This window comes from Cervus canadensis, chromosome 11 (assembly GCF_019320065.1).
Source record: "Cervus canadensis isolate Bull #8, Minnesota chromosome 11, ASM1932006v1, whole genome shotgun sequence".
Classification (NCBI taxonomy): Eukaryota; Metazoa; Chordata; class Mammalia; order Artiodactyla; family Cervidae; genus Cervus; species Cervus canadensis.
Genome location: NC_057396.1, coordinates 74208987 through 74229011, shown reverse-complemented (window position 1 = coordinate 74229011; position 20025 = coordinate 74208987). Strand labels below are relative to the sequence as shown.

Genomic DNA, 20025 nt, shown 5'->3' with positions numbered 1-20025 from the left:
GCTCAGTCATGTCCAATACTCTGACCCCATGCACTGTAGCACTCCAGGTATCTCTGTCTGTCACCAGCTCCTGGACCTTGTTCAAACTCATGTCCATCGAATCGGTGATGCCATCCAACCCTCTCATCCTCTGCCATCCCCTGCTCTTCCCACCTTCAATCTTTCCCAACATCCCTTTCCCATGAGTCAACTCTGCATCAGGTGGCCAAAGTATTGGAGTTTCGGCTTCAACATCAGTTCTTCCAACGAATACTTAGGACTGATTCCCTTAACTTAAATTCCTAACTTAAATTAACTGAATAGATTGCAGATAACTGGTAGAAATACAAGTGTGAGTTTAGTCCAGTTGCTCTGTTTCTGTTGACCTAACCAGTCTCAAAGACAATTGTTTTCTGCTAGAAAGTAAACTTCTCTGATTGCAAGTACCTAGGTTGATGAAGCTAAATAAAACTGTAATAAAAGAAAACAAACATTCCCTATAGACTTTTATATATTTATAAATAATAAAATATAAAATTCTAAAGGCTAATGGTACCAAGTTATTACTGGCTTCGTCCCTGAAGACCAGAAACATACATTATATACTACAATTTTTCTGTTTTCAAATAAGCTACTTATTTGTGAGTAAAGTTGAAAATTAATTCATGAACTTGACTCTCACTAAAAGAAGTGTTTGCTGTTAAGATTTTATAACAAAAACTTTTTAATATGAGACTGTGTTAGGAAAAACAATTATATACTTTATATTTGAATGAACATTGATATTTTGCTTTATGTATATGTACAAAACGTAAAGGATGAAAAAATAGAATAAACTTTCACATGTATTTTTAGTTGGTTTTGCCAAAAATCCTATTTTCATGTATATCTAAGCATCCTGTATTCAACCTTTATTTTCCTGTACAAGCTTATTTTTTTTCTGTGACACAAGTTTATTTTAAATGCAAAATAACAATTGGTTGAAAAGCTTGATAAACTGATGGATAAACACTACAAAAAACAATGAAACATTTAGTAGTTGAAGAAAAGATATTTCTGACAAGGAAGATAATCTAACTCATAGCAAACATCCAAAAAAATTTCCTACAGGTATTCATTTTTATCTTCCATATTTAGAAATTCTGAAAATCTTTTATTTACTTATATTTTATTTTTTTAAAGTACTTATTTTCAAATTATTTTATATTATTTATATTAGTATATTTTTTAGTCACAATGCATTTTGTATGGAAGATTTAGTATTTAATGATAAGATTAAAAGGATTAAGACTTTTCCTTAAAATTAGCAGGATTTTATTTATTGCTTCACTTAGCAAAATTTTCAGGAACAAATAAAACCTTTAACTGGAGATAGTTGCAGTTTTAAATTTGCATTAATCTGAATGACTGACATGGGTTATCCAGGAATCTCTTCAATGCATCCTTCACGTCCTTGTTCCTTAGGCTGTAAATGAGGGGGTTCAGCATTGGAATCACCAGGGTGTAGAAGACCGAGGCCATCTTATCAGTATCTAATGAGTGGTTGGTCCTTGGTTGCAAATACATGAAGAGAAGAGTCCCATAGAACACAGTGACAGCCAGCATGTGAGAAGCACAGGTGGAAAAGGCTTTTTGTCGCCCTTCTGAAGAGCGTATCCTCAAAATGGCAAGGATGATGTTGAAGTAGGATGTCAGAACAATAATCATAGAGAAAAACAAATTGGTCCCCGAAAAGGCAAACGCTGCTATTTCTGGAATGTAGGTATCAGAACAGGACAATGCTAACAAAGGGACATTGTCACAGTAAAAGTGGTTGATCACATTGGACGAACAGTAAGACACAGAAAACACACAGGAGGAGACCGTCAGTGCTGTGGTCAGACTGTAGACGTAAATAAGGGCCACCAGGAGGAGGCAGATCCGTGGACAAACCACCACCAGATAAAGCAGGGGGTTGCAAACAGCCACGTAGCGGTCATAGGCCATGGCAGCCAGCATGAAAATCTCAGCCACAACAAAAACTATGAATCCACCTAGCTGGGCTGCACATGCATAGTAAAATATGGTTTTCTTTGTAACCAAGAAGTTAACCAACATCTTGGGCGCAATGACAGAAGAATTGCCCAAATTGATGATAGCCAAGTGCTTGAGGAAAAAGTACATGGGGGTTTGAAGCTGAGAGTCCACGCTGGTGAGGATGACGATTCCCAGGTTCCCTGCCAGGGTCAGTCCATAGATGACCAGGAACACACAAAAAAGAGGAATCTGGAGTTCTACGAGATCTGAGATTCCCATTAGAATGAATTCAGTCACTTGAGTGTGATTCCCTGCAGCCATAAGTTTTGCTGAATTCCTATTTTAATGGGGAAAATGGAAAGAGATTAACAGGATAAAATCATTTTTTTTCTGTTAGATGTCGGATTGTTAAATGTTTCATTTAAAATCAGCTTCTGTTCAAAAATACTTAAAAGTCTCAGATCTTCCTTGTTTTCCTCTATCTTTTCACAAAATTTACGTATACTAACTCTGCAGAGACCTGTTTTAGGATCTTATAACTATCTGACCAAAATATTAATGTATTATTCACTGCAGGATATGGTTTATATTGAATAAATGCACATTATTTTATTACCCTATTCCATGCATTATTAATATGAATATATTAATCATATTAGCACATATTTAATTAATACATATTTAATACACATACACTTGCCTCTGTGTAGGTATTTCCAGTGATTAACGAAAGGTACCTATAAGATGTTGATGAGCTAGAAAATTATCCAGTTATTTTTCCTTAGCTCCTACAGGTCATCACGTCAGACCAGGCCTTGCCATCATTTCTGGGAATTTCCATTTTTCTATGGGAACACTTTCAGTAACGCAGTTTTATCTTTAATAATCATTACCACTTCTGCTTCAGCTGCCCTCAGGCAGTCTTATATTTCAATATTGTTCCTTAGCATCAGGGAGAAATTCCTCTGAATCTTCTTTCCTTTATCTCATTTCCTTTCTTCTGCCAAATAAAGCAAACCAGTCCTGTCTTATCGTTCTGACTTCTAATTTCTCACTCTTCCCTAATGTTTAATTCTGACAACTCTTTTTTTTTTTCCTTTCCAACATATATCCCTTTTCCTTAAATGGTTTAAAGTCCATGTTGATTTTTTAAAAGTGTACTGTGGGCAGTTCTGATTTTGTGAAAATTTGACCCATTTGTTTATTTATGTAGATAAATGAATAGAAAGCTCAGCATTACTTAGTATGTAGTGTACACTTCCCTGGTGTCTCAGATGGTAAAGAGTCTGCCTGGACTGCAGGAGACCCAGGTTCGATTCCCTCTGGAGGAGGAAGTGGCAATCCACTCCAGTATCCTTGCCTGGAAAATCCCATGGATGGAGAAGACTGGCAGACTATAGTCCATGGGGTCGCAAACAGTTGGACATGACTGAGTGACTTCACTCTGTTTTCTTTCTTTCTATCTATACTCTGTGCCCAGAAGTATGTGAAGTATTTTGAAATAATCATTTCATTATTTTGCAGAAGCATCCTGGAAGATGGGTATAACTTTTTTTTTTTTTGGTCTGATGAGACAATTTAAGCTCAGTGAAATTAAGTTACTCAGTGTCTGTATAGGATATCAGTTAATAACATGGTTTTATAATTTTTTTATGTATTTTTGTTTGTTTATTTGGTCTATTAGTCTTTTGGTTATCTGTTAGTCCACCAATTATTAGTTGTGTGATTTTTACCAGGTAATTGTGTCTTCGTGTTTTATAAATTAGATGAGATATTGTACACGTAAACTTAGTTCTCACAAAGTGGAAATAATGAACATAACATAATTAGTCACGCGGGCTTCAATACTTGCAGCATGCAGGTTCTAGATCACAGGCTTAGTAGTTGTGGTTCATGGGCTTAGCTGCAGCACTGCATGTGGGATCTTCCCAGACCAGGAGTTGAACCCGTGATCCCACTATTGACAAGCAGATTTTTAACCACTGAAACCACCAGGGAAGTCCCTTGAATAACTTTTTAAAATGTGGTTTCTTATTTCAGTCCCAGTAACTCATTTTCTCTTCCTGGAAATTTTATAGTTGAGATGAAAATATTAAGTGAATTATAATTTTGCACATTCAAAACACAGGGACAGATGGTATCTAGCTCTACAGTTAAACAAATCCAGATATGTTCTCCTACAACCTGACCTCTCTTACATCTGCCTTTTTCGTTTCTATTAAGTAAAGATACTCTGTTCCATACACCAAATATGTGTCTAATGAGTTGGTCTGATGTTGTTGCACCACCTATGCCTTATTTCTCGCCTTCTACCCCTGCATTTAAAATAAATGCATAAGTAAGCTTTTGCTGGGAAACGTAGTGGCAACACTCAAAGCAAAATATCCATTTGCTATACATAAAGCAAGTCAGTGCACGTTTCACGATGAGATAGTATATTCAATAAACTCACTCTTAATTTAACAAGAATAGAAAGAGTGTCAATAACAGAAAATATTGTGTAGTCTCAATTTGTGAGGTTAGCTTTTAAAACGGAGACCATGTTATGCATCACGGTCTATTATTGGTTACCACTTATCATAAAATATAAAGGATGCAAAGCTTTTTCATTAGGTAAGTACTTGTCACTGAAATAAAGTCTCTATAAAAGAGCCCCAGTTTTCACCTATGTATTTATAATCTTGTCTGACTTAGAACTTGCTACTGATGGTAGCTATTTTAATTTTTGAAAAATAATTTTCTCAAATTTATTTTCAAAATAAACTATTTTGTAGATTTTCTAAAGCAACAGATTTTCAGTGAATAAAATTTAAAAAAATACAAATGTTAATCATTTATCTCAAAATGTGAATGAAAAATAATATTGCAAGTTATTTTTTAAATAGATGCTGATGTGATTTCAAGAGTTTGTTCCATTGGTCTCTGACTATGGAATTTATCCTAAACTGGTTGTGTTAGGGACAGACGCTGCATCTCAACATGAGCTCTCAGTGTCCGCCAGCAACAGAGAATGACTGCTGACACCAAACTCTTTCCATCTGAAGGTTTATCACACTGGGCAACACAGAAAACAGGAAGGGAAGAAAAAACTTGTTTTTATTGGCATTAAGTAGGAATAGATCTTACTTGGAGACGTAGACTCTTGTATAGACACAGAGTTTCCTATGTGGTGTAGTGTGCCTCTAAAACATCCATCAATTCTGCAGAAAACATTTCTTTATAGATTAAGGTAAAATATAATTCCTTAGTCAGACTTTGTTATTCTGTGCAAAAGGTCAGTCTATGGGTGGAAATGCTAGAAAATACTGCTTACGCTGCATCTCCAGCACTTCCACTTTGCAATCAATCAGCAGGTAGAGAAGCGAATGACTTTAAAAGAGGACAAAGTGGATATAAGTTCAATTCTGATTGCAGTTCACTACTTTCTGTCTTCTTTTTTTTTTCTTGGCCATGCTCTGAAGCATGTAGGATATTACTCCCCCAATCAGGAATTGAACTCATGCCTTCTGCACTGGAGTGTGACTCTTAACCACAGGACAAGTGCCAGTTCTGATTTGAATTGACTAAGTTTTCAATATCCTTGCTTGTCTCTTCCAGAATTTGTCATAAACAAGATTTCTAAATTGACCTACCTGAAAAGAGAGGTCTGCCGAGACCCCTCCTGCGGCCTTGGTATGAAGCACACTAACTGGCTTACGTGCTGTGCCCACTGGGTTCAGTCATGTCTGCTCTTTGTGGCTCTTTGGAGACTGTGACCTGCCAGGCTGCTCTGTCTGTGCCATTCTCCAGGCAAGAAAAATGGAGTGGGTTGCAATGCCTTCCTCCGGGGGATCTTCCCAACCCAGGGATAGGACCTGCATCTCCTGTGTCTCCTCCCTGTCAGGTGACTGAATTATATAAGATTCCGAAGTCCCTGAAGACCTTCACAATGAAATGTCTGTTCACAGCCCAGGTCCTCAACAGCAGAACCGGAATCCCCTGGCTCAGGTCAGGTTCCCCAGGGAAAGAATGACAAATGAATATTCACTAGTCAAGTCTCTGTGCAAAACTGCCCCCCAGAGTGAAAATGTGGAGACAGCCTGGGGGCATGCTTGGATAATCACATTCAATAACTATTGCATACAGTGATTTCATCTTTTGAGTGGTTTGAAATGTACCTCTACATCTTCTGACATTTTCTGAGAGTGTTGTCTCTGGCTCTGGGATGGAGAAAATCCCAGTGGCTAGGAAGCACAGAATTCTGATCCCAATGTTCAACTTATGTGAATATTGGAAGTAGAACCAACTGCAAAGCCTCCATTTTTGTGTTAAGAATAAACCCTGCTGTAATTGCCGCATATTAAAAAAAATCGGATAATTTCAACATAAAGTCAAAGTGGGAATGGTTGCCAAGGCAGTGAACATCAATTTTTTAACTGACATTCTTAGTGTAGCTCTCATGCATGCTATTGATGTTGTTAGTTAACTGCTTCTTTTACCGCGTTCCACTTTCGTTGACGCTTTATTTGACAACATGATCTCCCATTCTAGCCTGCTGTTTATTGTACAGGAGGTACTTTCTATCACAGAATCATGAAATTTCACTTTCAAACTATTTATAAGAAGCACACACATATAAATAAGCAGAAAAATGACATTATGGACACTATAATTTGATCACTCACATTAATCCATAGTTTTATCTTACCGGGTTCACTATTTTAAAGTAACACATAATTACATGTAAGCCTAATTTCCATCAGTCCAGCCTCTCTCAATCCCATTCCATCCACCTCACCTAGAGGAAATAACTATTGACTAATACAACATTTCTCTACTCTTCCAAATTTTTTAAGTTTTATTGGGGTAAGAACAATAAATATAAGATTTACCTTCTTAACAATTTTTAAAATATACAATATGCTAATGCTAATTATTGGTACAATGTTATAGAACAAATTTCTAGAATTACATCATCTTTTATAGCTGAAACTTTATACCTATTGGGCAGCAATCCCATTTTCCCTGTCTCCCTGTCCCTGACAATCCAATTTCCACTCTCTGCTTCTATGTGTTGATTATTTTATATGGTTGATATAAATGATGTCACTCATAATTGTCCTTTCATGACCGGCTTACTTCACTTGGTATATATTGTCCTTGTGGTTTACTCATATTCATTTTTTTAATCAAATGCATTTAACGCTTTGCTCTTGTATATATAAATCATTTATACCTACATATGTTGCTGTTTTGTTTACTTTCTAAATCATGTCTGACTTTTTTGCGACCCCAAGGACTGTAGCCTACCAGGCTCCTCTGTCCATGGGACTTCCCAGCCAGTAATACTGGCGTGGGTTGCCATTTCCATCTCCAGTGGATCTTCCTAATTCAGGGATTGAACCCATTTCACTGAAGAGGATTCTTTACCACTGAGGCACCAGGGAAGCACTATATACATACATGAAAAGTGAAGTTGTTCAGTCGGGTTCGACCCTTTGCAACTCCATGGACTGTAGCCTACCAGGCTCCTCCATCCATGGGATTTTCCAGGCAAGAGTACCGGAGTGGGCTACCATTCCCTTCTGCAGGGGACTTTTCTGAACCAGGGATCCAACCCAGGTCCCACATTGCAGGCAGGCGCTTTGCCGTCTGAGCCAACAGGGAAGCCCCATATACATATTATATATATACATATGTATAATTGTTAGATGTGTAGTTTTAAAATTGACATGAGTGAAATTAAGATATTTATATATTTTTGTGATTGGTTATATACATATGTATATGTATAACAACCCAAGAAAAAACTCTACACATGGACATCACCAGATGGTCAACACTGAAATCAGATTGATTATATTATTTGCAACCAAAGATGGAGAAGCTCTATACCGTCAGCAAAAACAAGAGACCTGGAGCTGACTGTGGCTCAGATCATGAACACCTTATTGCCAAATTCAGACTTAAACTGAAGAAAGTAGGGAAAACCACTAGACCATTCAGGTATGACCTAAATCAAATCCCTTATGACTATACAGTGGAAGTGAGAAATAGATCTAAGGGATTAGATCTGATAGACAGAGAGCCTGATGAACTATGGACAGAGGTTCATGACATTGTACAGGAGACAGGGATCAAGACCATCCCCATGGAAAAGAAATGTAAAAAGGCAAAAATGGTTGTCTGAGGAGGCCTTACAAATAGCTGTGAAAAGAAGAGAAGAGAAAAGCAAAGGAGAAAATGAAAGATATTCCCATTTGACTGCAGAGTTCCAAAGAATAGCCAGGAGAGATAAGAAAGCCTTCCTCAGCGATCAATGCAAAGAAATAGAGGAATACAACAGAATGGGAAAGACTAGAGATCTCTTCAAGAAAATTAGAGATACCAAGGGAACATTTCATGCAAAGATGGGATCAATAAATGACAGAAATGGTATGGACCTAACATAAGCAGAAGATATTAAGAAGAGGTGGCAAGAATACACAGAAGAACTGTACACAAAAGATCTTCATGACCCAGATAACCACAATGGTGTGATCACTCACCTAGAGCCAGACATCCTGGAATGTGAAGTCAAGTGGGCCTTAGGAAGCATCACTACGAACGAAGACAGAGGATGTGATGGAATTCCAGTTGAACTATTTCAAATCCTGAAAGATGATGCTTTGAAAGTGCTGCACTCAATATGCCAGCAAATTTGGAAAACTCAGCAGTGGCCACAGGAATGGAAAAGGTCAGTTTTCATTCCAGTCCCTAAGAAAGGCAATCCCAAAGAATGCTCAAACTACCGCACAATTGCACTCATCTCACACGCTAGTAAAGTAATGCTCAAAATTCTCCAAGCCAGGCTTCAGCAATACGTGAACTGTGAACTTCCAGATGTGCAAGCTTGTTTAGAGAAGGCAGAGAAACCAGAGATCAAATTGGCAACATCCACTAGATCATCAAAAAAGCAAGAGAGTCCCAGAAAAACATCTATTTCTGCTTTATTGACTACGCCAAAGCCTTTGACTGTGTGGATCACAATAAACTGTGGAAAATTCTGAAAGAGATAGGAATACCAGACCACCTGGCCTGTCTCTTGAGGAAACTGTATGCAGGTCAGGAAGCAACAGTTAGAACTGGACATGGAACAATAGGCTGGTTCCAAATAGGAAAAGGAGTACATCAAGGCTGTATATTGTCACCCTGCTTATTTAACTTATATGCAGAGTACATCATGAGAAACGCTGGGCTGGAAGAAGTACAAGCCGGAATCAAGATTTCTGGGAGAAATATCAATAACCTCAGATATGCAGATGACACCACCCTTATGGCAGAAAGTGAAGAGGAACTAAAAAGCCTCTTGATGAAAGTGAAAGAAGAGATTGAAAAAGTTGCTTAAAGCTTAACATTCAGAAAACTAAGATCATGGTATCTGGTCCCATCATTTCATGGGAAATAGATGGGGAGACAGTGGAAACAGTATCAGACTTTATTTTTTGCGGCTCCAAAATCACTGCAGATGGTGATTGCAACCATGAAATTAAAAGACACTTACTCCTTGGAAGGAAAGTTATGACCAACCTAGATAGCATATTAAAAAGCAGAGACATTACTTTGCGAACAAAGGTCTGTCTAGTCAAGGTTATGATTTTTCCCGTGGTCATGTATGGATGTGAGAGTTGGACTGTGAAGAAAGCTAAGCGCCGAAGAATTGATTCTTTTGAACTGTGGTGTTGGAGAAGACTCTTGAGAGTCCCTTGGATTGCAAGGAGATCCAACCAGTCCATCCTAAAGGAGATCAGTCTTAGGTGTTCACTGGAAGGACTGATGTTTAAGCTGAAACTCCAGTACTTTGGCCACCTCATGTGAAGAGTTGACTCATTGGAAAAGACCCTAATGCTGGGAGGGATTGGGGGCAGGAGGCGAAGGGGACGACAGAGGATGAGATGGTTGGATGGCATCACCGACTCAATGGACATGGGTTTGAATAAACTCCGGGAGTTGGTGATGGACAGGGAGGCCTGGTGTGCTGCACTCCATTGGGTCGCAAAGATTCAGACAGGATTGAGTGACTGAACTGAACTGAACTGTAGCCCTGCTGGCTCAGTGGTAAGAATCCACCAGCCAATGCAGGATGCTTGGGTTCAGTCCCTGAATTGGAAATATCCCCTGTAGAAAGCAAATGGCAGTGCACTCCAGTATTTTTGCCTGGGAAATCCCATGGGCAGAAGATACTGGGAGACTACAGTCTATGGGATCACAGTAGAGTCAAATATGAATTTGCTACTAAACAACAACAACGACAATACCTCAAACAGCTTTTCATAACGTCATGTAAGTTAAACTTTGGTAGCTGAAAGGAGGCACTAAAAATGAATTTATAGTACCGAGATACTAGATTTGTGCATGCATATTTATGCAGCTCTTAATAATTAGTTCTGCTGCAGCTACAGAATGAGAGACCCTGTAGTTGTTCTTTCCTCGCTCCTAACTTTCACAGGTATTCTCAGACTTTGCTTCATGACTATATCCTGTGTTTCCTGTCTTCCCTAACCACCAACAAGGTTTTGTTATAATGGTTTGGGCATGAATGTTTTGGAACCACTTGAGCACTCAAGTAAGCATAACTTGGGATTACAGGTGATAATGTCCCACAGGGTAAGCTTTGACTAATAAAAATGAGAGCTGGCAGACAAATTCCTTTTTCTGTCTTGGTTCCTTGAAAACTGGTGCTTGGTTGAAGTGCTTGCCTATTTGTTTCAACAAATTATTTTTTTGAAAAAGTATATTTTTTATTAGGTTTCTTTATGTCTGAAAGCTTTATTTTTTGTGATATATATTTGGTTAGATGCAAGATATCAATGAGTTCAAAAAGGTTGATAATTTAATAGGTAAAATGCTGCAAAAAATAATAAAACTTTTAGTAATCAAACAAAATGTCAACATAACTGTGGCAAGGAAGATGATCTGACTAACAACCATCCAAAATTGATTCCAACATAAAGCCACCTTACTATCAGGTTATTCTTTCTTGTTCAAAAACTATAAAAATACTTTTCTAACATATATTTTATTTTAGATTTTATTTATTTTCTTTTTTTTTCTTTTATTTTTATTAGTTGGAGGCTAATTACTTTACAATATTGTAGTGGTTTTTGCCATACATTGACATGAATCAGCCATGGATTTACATGTGTTCCCCATCCCGATCCCTCCCTCCCACCTCCCTCCCTATCCCATCCCTGGGGGTCTTCCCATTGTGTATTACTTATATTAGTGTGTTTTCTTTGAACAATTAATGGCTTTTAAATTAGGGAAAATTGGGTACTTGGAGTTGGAATGAAAAGGATTAAGATTTCTCTATTGATATTAATGGAATTTTTAAACAATTTACAACCTCTTCACTTAGCAGGATTTAATTCTTAAATGAAGATAGCTGTAGTTTTAAATTTGCATTAATCTGAATGACTGACATGGGTTATCCAGGAATCTCTTCAATGCATCCTTCACGTCCTTGTTCCTTAGGCTGTAAATGAGGGGGTTCAGCATTGGAATCACCAGGGTGTAGAAGACCGAGGCCATCTTATCAGTATCTAATGAGTGGTTGGTCCTTGGTTGCAAATACATGAAGAGAAGAGTCCCATAGAACACAGTGACAGCCACTATGTGAGAAGCACAGGTGGAAAAGGCTTTTTGTCGCCCTTCTGAAGAGCGTATCCTCAAAATGGCAAGGATGATGTTGAAGTAGGATGTCAGAACAATAATCATAGAGAAAAACAAATTGGTCCCCGAAAAGGTAAATACTGCTATTTCTGGAATGTAGGTATCAGAACAGGACAACGCTAACAAAGGGACATTGTCACAGTAAAAGTGGTTGATCACATTGGACGAACAGTAAGACACAGAAAACACACAGGAGGAGACCGTCAGTGCTGTGGTCAGACTGTAGACATAAGTAAGGGCCACCAGAAGGAGGCAGATCCATGGACAAACCACCACCAGATAGAGCAGGGGGTTGCAAACAGCCACGTAGCGGTCATAGGCCATGGCAGCCAGCATGAAAATCTCAGCCACAACAAAAACTATGAATCCACCTAGCTGGGCTGCACATGCATAGTAAGATATGGTTTTCTTTGTAACCAAGAAGTTAACCAACATCTTGGGGGCAATGACAGAAGAATTGCCCAAATTGATGATAGCCAAGTGCTTGAGGAAAAAGTACATGGGGGTTTGAAGCTGAGAGTCCACGCTGGTGAGGATGACGATTCCCAGGTTCCCTGCAAGGGTCAGTCCATAGATGACCAGAAACACACAGAAAAGAGGAATCTGGAGTTCTGCAAGATCTGAGATTCCCATTAGAATGAATTCAGTCACTTGAGTGCGATTCCGTGGAGCCATGCATTTGGCTGATTTCTGCTTAGTGGGGAAAATGGAAAGTGATTAAGAGCCTGTAAAATGGTTTCTGTTTTTGTTACTTGCCATATTGTTAAGTGTTTCACTTAAAATCAGTTCACTTCTGTTGACAAACACTTAAAAGTTTCAGAACTTTCTTAATCGTCTTTTCTCTCCATCTTTTCATCAAATTCAGCAATACAAATTCTCCAGAGTTCCATTTCAGGATCTTAGAACTGTTTGAGCAAGTAATTAATGTGTTTATGTACTATAGAATATTGTTTATATTGGATGAACATACATAAATTGCATGATGAGATGCATTTATATTTACATGCATATGTACATTATATTAATATATCATGCAAATATGCTGCATGTATATGTATGTTGGAGAAGCAAATGGCACTCCAGTAATCTCACCTGAGAATCTGTGGAAAGAGGAGCCTGGCAGTTTACAGTCCATAGAGTTGCAGAGAGTCAGACATGACTGAAGTGACTTAGTACACGTGAAAATATACTGCATCTATATATGTGTAGGTATTTATTTATGTACACATCATGCCTCTCTGTGTGTCTGTGTTTCTTGGAATAAAAGAGAGGTACCTATAAGAAGTTGATGAGCTAGAGTGACATCTAGTTATTTTTTTCTTAGCTGCTACAGACCCTCACGCCCTCTCATACATTGTCATCATACTGGTTATTTTAGTATTTCTGTGGAAAACGTGTTCAATAGCCTGTTTTTTCCTTAACAATAATTACAATACACCTCAGATTCAGCTGCCCACAAGCAAATTTACACTCTGCTACTGTACATTCTTAGTATCATTCAGACGTTCTGAATCTGCTTTTTGAAAATCACATTTCCTTTCTTTTGTAAAGTAAATTGCTCTTGTCTAGTCTGTCTTTTAACAGCTCAGACTTTTTATTTTGTTCTGGCAACCCTTTCTTTCTTTTTCTATTTAAAGAAAAGCTGTATGCTTTTCCTTTAAATAACTTAAGGCCCGTTATTATTTTTTAAGTACATAATGTATAGTTTTGATTTGTTAAAGGTTGATTGGTTTATTTGCTTCTATACAGAAATCATAGAGTCTAACATTATTTAATAGTACTGTAGTCCACACCCAGCACATACAGAGGCACTTTGAATAATGATTTCTTTGTTCGGCAGGAGTGTCCCAGAATGTGTATATCACTAATTATTTCTATGTCTGATGAGAAAATTTAGGCTCAGTGAGATTCAGTTACTCAAAGAGCCTCGTGTGTGTGTGCGTGTGTGTGTGTGCGCGCGTGCATGCGTGCACGCATGTATATTCAGTTTCTCAGTTGTGTCCAGATCTTTGTGACTCTATGGACTGAAGCCCACCAGGCTTCTCTGTCTGTGGAACTTTCCTGGTGTGAATCCTGGAGTAGGTTGCCATTTCCGCCTCCAGGGGATCTTCCCAACCAGGGCACAGAACCTGTATATCCTGAGTCTCCTGCATTGCAGGTGGATTCTTTTCCAGCGAGCCACCGGAGAAGCCCAAGAGCCTTTAGGGGGTATTTATCAGTGGTATGCTCTTATGATGTTTTGGGTGTGGTTTTTTTGTTTGTTTAGTTGGTGGTTAGTAGTTAGTGCACTAACTAATGAAAAAGTAGAAGTCACTCCGTCATGACCAACTCTTTGCAGCCCCATGGACTGTAGCCTGCCAGGATCGTCTCTCCAAGTGATTCTCCAGGCAGGAATGCTGGAGTGAGTAGCCTTTCCCTTCTCCGCTGTGTCGGCAGACAGATTCATTACCACTGCGCCACTTGGGAAGTGCCTAAGATATCTATTCCATACGTCAACCTGCACCCAGATCTCCTGCATTGCAGGCGGACTCTTTACCATCTGAGCTACCAGGGGAACACTTTACTAATAGCCATATGATTTTCCAAGTATTTATAGTCTGGTGTGGGATGGATTAAATGAGACAGTGTACATATGTGTGTTATTTAGCACAAAGCCTTGTGACAATGAAAGCAAAATAATTTGTACCAGAAATTATTGATATGAACATGTTTTGAACGATTTTTTAAATGCAGTTTTTTATTTCAGTTCCAGTAACTCATTCTACCTTACTGAGAGTTTTCGTAGTTGAGCTAGAAATAGCAAGTGAATTATAATTTTGCATATATAAAACACTGGGACACATGATATCTAACTATATATTTAGCAACAACAACAACAAAAGCCCAATGTACTCTCCCTCAACCTGATTCTGTCTTAAATCTGTGATGTTTTTGTTGTTGTTGATCGTTTCTCTTATGAATACCTAGCCTGCATCCGCTGTGTTGGCAGGCAGATTCATCACCACTGCACCACTTGGGAAGCGCCTAAGGATATCTATTCCATGCATCAACTCTACGTTTGATGAGCTGATCCAATGGTGTTGCAACAACTGTCCCTTATTTCTTGCCTTCTAACACTGCATCTAAAATAGATGCATAAGTAAGTTCTTGATGGAAAACATAGGGGCAACACTCACTCTAATCAAAGTATTTGTTTGCTATACGTATAGTAACTCAGTGCATGTTTCCCAGAGAGATAACATATATAATAAGTCTATTCTTAATTTAACAAAAAAAAAAAAAATTAACAACAATTATTGTCTATTCTGAATGTGTGTAATCAGCTTTTTAAAAGGAGAATATTTTTATGTAGGAGAGAATTGTATAAGGAGAGAATCTTATATTTCAAAGACATTTAAGTTTCTTATCTAGTGTAATATGTCCTCTAAAATATTCACTAATTTCACCAGTTCTATGGCAGAAAACATTCCCTTATAGTTCAAAGTAAAATATACTTATTTAAAGGACTATTCATTATTCTGTACAAACGCTCAGAGTTTAATGTATCAATAGGGGTTGGTTATTCAGTTGTGTCCAACTCTCTGATCCCAGGGACTGTAGACCACCAGGCTTCTCTGTCCATGGGGTTCTCCAGACAAGAATATTGGAGTAGGTTGCCATTTCCTTCTCCATAATCTATCAATAGGGTTTTAAAAATCATTGTACTTACATGTATCACCAGCACTTCCACTTAGCAATCAGTGGGCAGAGACGTGAGCGACTCAGCAAGAGAATGGACCAGACATCATCAGTTCTGAGTTTAATTTGAACTGATGAAGTTTCTAGTATCCTTGCTCTCCTCTTCTGGAATTTGAAATAAATAAGGTATTTGATTTTACCTACCTGAGCAGAGTGATCTGCCTAGACCTGCTCGTGAGGCTTTTGCATGAAGTCTGCTAACTGGTTATACAAGTGCTTGGAGTCTCTGAAGACCTTCACACTGAGATCTGTGTCATGGCCCTAGTCCTTAGACAGGAGAATCACAATTCCCAGTACAGATCAGGTCCCCCAGGGAAGTAAAGAAAAACAAACTTTCATTAGTCAAGCCTCTATGCAAAAATGTCACGCAAGATGCAAATCTGTAGATAGCCAGGGAGTACTCTTGAAAACCATTGATTAACTATTGCATCCATTGAGTCCACCCTTTTTGTTTTGAATTTTACCCCTACATTGTTTGGAATTGTTGTGTCTGGCTCTTGAATGGAGAAAAGCACAAGATTCTGGCTCCAATGTTGAATTTTAATGTACATATTGGAAATAGAACCAAATATAAAGCCTCCATTCTTGTGTCAAGATAAACCCTGGTGTATTTACAAGAACCAGATGATGTACAACATAAAGGCAAAAGTCTTGCTATGTGTGCTTACTTGCTTCCATTTTTACAATTGTGAATGTAAAAAGGCACTTTAACTACCTCGTAACAAAGCTAGTATGTAGTTGTATACTTTTCACAATAACATTTCAATATTGAAAGAGCTACATTTATTCATATCTGTGGATTTTAAAATATGAAAACATGATAAAGAATATAACAAAAAATAAACTTTAAAATAAACCACTTTAGTTGACATGGTATTTTAACATGATTAATTTAGCAAACAACTGAATGTAATAACTTGTAATGTAATCTCATTTTAGGGAAAGATTTTTACCTTAGACTCTGTATATAAGGAGATAGTCCTATTAAAACTAAATCCGGTGACCAAAGTATTGGAGCTTCAGCTTCAGAATCAGTCCTTCCAATGAATATTCAGGGCTGCTTTCCTTTAGGACTGACTGGTTTAATCTCCTTGCTGTCCAAGGGGCTCTCAAGAGTCTTCTACAACTTATTTAAATGCATATAAGCGTTTAATTCTCACACAGTAAATTGGTAGATTTCAGTGTCATAGTTCATGTTAATACCTTCCTTTTCTTTTTTTTTTTTTTTCATTTATTTTTATTAGTTGGAGGCTAATTACTTCACAGCATTGCAGTGGGTTTTGTCATACATTGACATGAATCAGTCATGGAGTTACATGTATTCCCCATCCTGATCCTCCCTCCCACCTCCCTCTCCACCCGATTCCTCTGTGCGGGGAGCGGCTTGAAAGAGCTGACTCTGGGAGCTGCCTTGATTGATTCTCAAGGGTCTGTTCGCGGACATAGCTCTCTGTCCCGCCACCCCTCTGGAATTTATTATCCAAGTTAAATCTTAACAGAACATTAGTAAGCCTTGAATGCACACACGACGCAGGATAGATAGCTTTGCATGACTGCCCTTAAGATAAATAGGATGCCTTTCTTATCCCTTGGCGTTATCAGAGAGCTCTGGCGATTGTTATCTTGAAGATGATGTACATGGGGAAGAATTTTCTTTGGGATGCCTCTCTTCTTGGTTTAGTATAAATGTAACCCTGAGAAATAAAGAATCATCACTGACTGCAGCGATCCTCTCGACCCCATCTGTTCTGTGTCTTTATTTCTTAGCCTAAAGGAACGCGTCGTGCTGCTCGTTGAAATCTTCCAGCTGGCCCGGCACCTCTGGGTCTTCCCAGTGCACCAGGCCAGAGCACTTGTCTCATGCATCCCACCTGGGCTGGTGATCTGTTTCACCATAGATAATATACATGCTGTTCTCTCAAAACATCCCACCCTTGCCTTCTCCCACAGAGTTCAAAAGTCTGTTCTGTACCTCTGTGTCTCTTTTTCTGTTTTTGCATATAGGGCTATCATTACCATCTTTCTAAATTCCATATATATGTGTTAGTATGCTGTAATGTTCTTTATCTTCCTGGCTTACTTCACTCTGTATAATGGGCTCCAGTTTCATCCATCTCATTAGAACTGATTCAAATGAATTCTTTTTAATGGCTGAGTAATATTCCATGGTGTATATGTACCACAGCTTCCTTATCCATTCATCTGCTGATGGGCATCTAGGTTGCTTCCATGTCCTGGCTATTATAAACAGTGCTGCGATGAACATTGGGGTGCACGTGTCTCTTTCAGATCTGGTTTCCTCAGTGTGTATGCCCAGAAGTGGGATTGCTGGGTCATATGGCAGTTCTATTTCCAGTTTTTTAAGAAATCTCCACGCTGTTCTCCATAGTGGCTGTACTAGTTTGCATTCCCACCAACAGTATAAGAGGATTCCCTTTTCTCCACACCCTCTCCAGCATTTATTGCTTGTAGCCTTTTGGATAGCAGCCATCCTGACTGACATGTAATGGTACCTCATTGTGGTTTTGATTTGCATTTCTCTGATAATGAGTGATGTTGAGCATCTTTTCATGTGTTTGTTAGCCATCTGTATGTCTTCTTTGGAGAAATGTCTGTTTAGTTCTTTGGCCCATTTTTTGATTGGGTCATTTGTTTTTCTGGAATTGAGCTTCAGGAGTTGCTTGTATATTTTTGAGATTAATCCTTTGTCTGTTGCTTCATTTGCTATTATTTTCTCCCAATCTGAGGGCTGTCTTTTCACCTTGCTTATAGTTTCCTTTGTTGTGCAAAAGCTTTTAAGTTTCATTAGGTCCCATTTGTTTATTTTTGCTTTTATTTCCAATATTCTGGGAGGTGGGTCATAGAGGATCTTGCTGTGATTTATGTCGGAGAGTGTTTTGCCTATGTTCTCCTCTAGGAGTTTTATAGTTTCTGGTCTTACATTTAGATCTTTAATCCATTTTGAGTTTATTTTTGTGTATGGTGTTAGAAAGTGTTCTAGTTTCATTCTTTTACAAGTGGTTGACCAGTTTTCCCAGCACCACTTGTTAAAGAGGTTGTCTTTTTTCCATTGTATATCCTTGCCTCCTTGTCAAAGATAAGGTGTCCATAGGTTCGTGGATTTATCTCTGGGCTTTCTATTCTGTTCCATTGATCTATATTTCTGTCTTTGTGCCAGTACCATACTGTCCTGATGACTGTGGCTTTGTAGTAGAGTCTGAAGTCAGGCAGATTGATTCCTCCAGTTCCATTCTTCTTTCTCAAGATTACTTTGGCCATTCGAGGTTTTTTGTATTTCCATACAAATTGTGAAATTATTTGTTCTAGTTCTGTTCCTTTTCATGTGACTCTTGTGCTTGGAGAAAAAGTGCTGATTCCAATAATATGACAATGTTTTAAAGTGTCCTAACATTTCAGAGATACTTATTGTGGGATTAATAGAGTAATTTTGTGATATTATTTTGTCAAATTATCACCTATTCATCTTTCACTACTTTCTATATTGTAGCTTGTTTACTGCTGTTTCTATGCTTTATTTCAGGAAGTATTTTGGAGGATATTCTGGCTTATTAATGAGAATTTTCTTCTGCCTGATGTATAATTTCCATTCAATTTTTTAATGACTTTATAAAAAGAAGTAATATGTTCACAGCAAAATTAAGAGGGAGGTATAGATATTTTACATGCATGCCCCTTATTAATATTCTCCATCAAAGTGGTAAATTTTTTACATATGATAAGTCCACTTTGACACATCATAATCACTCAAAGTCCATTATTTACATTAGACTTCATTCTTGGGGCTGTATGGCATATGAGTTTCAAGAATACATATAATGACATGAATCCATAATCATATTCTTATATAGAATTGTTTTCAATGCCCTAAAAGTCCTCTGTGCTCTCTTTATCCTCCTGCTCCCAAACCTCTGGCAACCATTGATCATCTTATTCTTTGTGTTCTCTGATTGTCATGTTTATAGGTTTTCTCTTCTTTAATAATAACCTAACAGGTGTGAGGTGATATGCAATTGCATTTGATTTGCATTTGATAAAATTTCTGTGCTACCTAAGGCAATAAAAAATTTAATGCAATGCTTATCAAATAAAATTGGTATTTTTTAAAATAGAAAAAATATTCTAAATTTTATGTGATGCCAAAGAAGATTTCAAATATCCAAAGAAATCTTGTGCAAAGGTACAAAGCTGGTGTCATCACGCATCTTGGTTTCAAAAATGTTTTACAAAGTCACAGTACTTGAACTGTACAGTAAGGGCATTAAAAACAGACATGTAGACAATGGGGCAGAATAAGGAGCCCACAGATCAGTTCACGTATATGTAATCAGCTGATCTTCAACAAGGGTGTCAACAGAAGACAGTGGGAAAAGGACAATCACTTCAACAAGCTGCGTTGGCAAAACGGGATATCCACATGCAAAACAACAAAACTCAACCGTCATCTTAAACCAAGAACAAAAGTCAACTTAAAGATTAAACATAATACATGACACTATAAAACTCTCAGAAGAAATATAAAGTAAAATCCTCATGACATTAGATTAGTGATAATTTAATAGATATCACATCACAAGCACAGGC

The 20025-nt window shown here is 37.9% G+C and overlaps 2 protein-coding genes across 2 annotated transcripts; both read right to left on the bottom strand.

Annotated features, from left to right (window-relative positions):
- Positions 1 to 1362: 1362 nt before the first annotated feature.
- LOC122450492 (olfactory receptor 8J2-like) lies at positions 1363 to 2316 on the bottom strand. Its single transcript, XM_043482869.1, has one exon. It carries the CDS (start codon positions 2314 to 2316, stop codon positions 1363 to 1365), a length of 954 nt encoding a protein of 317 aa, XP_043338804.1.
- Positions 2317 to 11406: 9090 nt separating this feature from the next.
- On the bottom strand, positions 11407 to 12360 carry LOC122450493 (olfactory receptor 8J2-like). The gene has a single exon (XM_043482870.1). The coding sequence runs from the start codon at positions 12358 to 12360 to the stop codon at positions 11407 to 11409; it is 954 nt and encodes a 317-aa protein (XP_043338805.1).
- Between the last annotated feature and the right edge of the window lie 7665 nt (positions 12361 to 20025).

Excerpts from the sequence above, each read along its gene's own strand:
- LOC122450492 (XM_043482869.1), bottom strand. The coding sequence starts at position 2,316 with ATGGCTGCAGGGAATCACACTCAAGTGACTGAATTCATTCTAATGGGA.
- LOC122450493 (XM_043482870.1), bottom strand. The coding sequence starts at position 12,360 with ATGGCTCCACGGAATCGCACTCAAGTGACTGAATTCATTCTAATGGGA.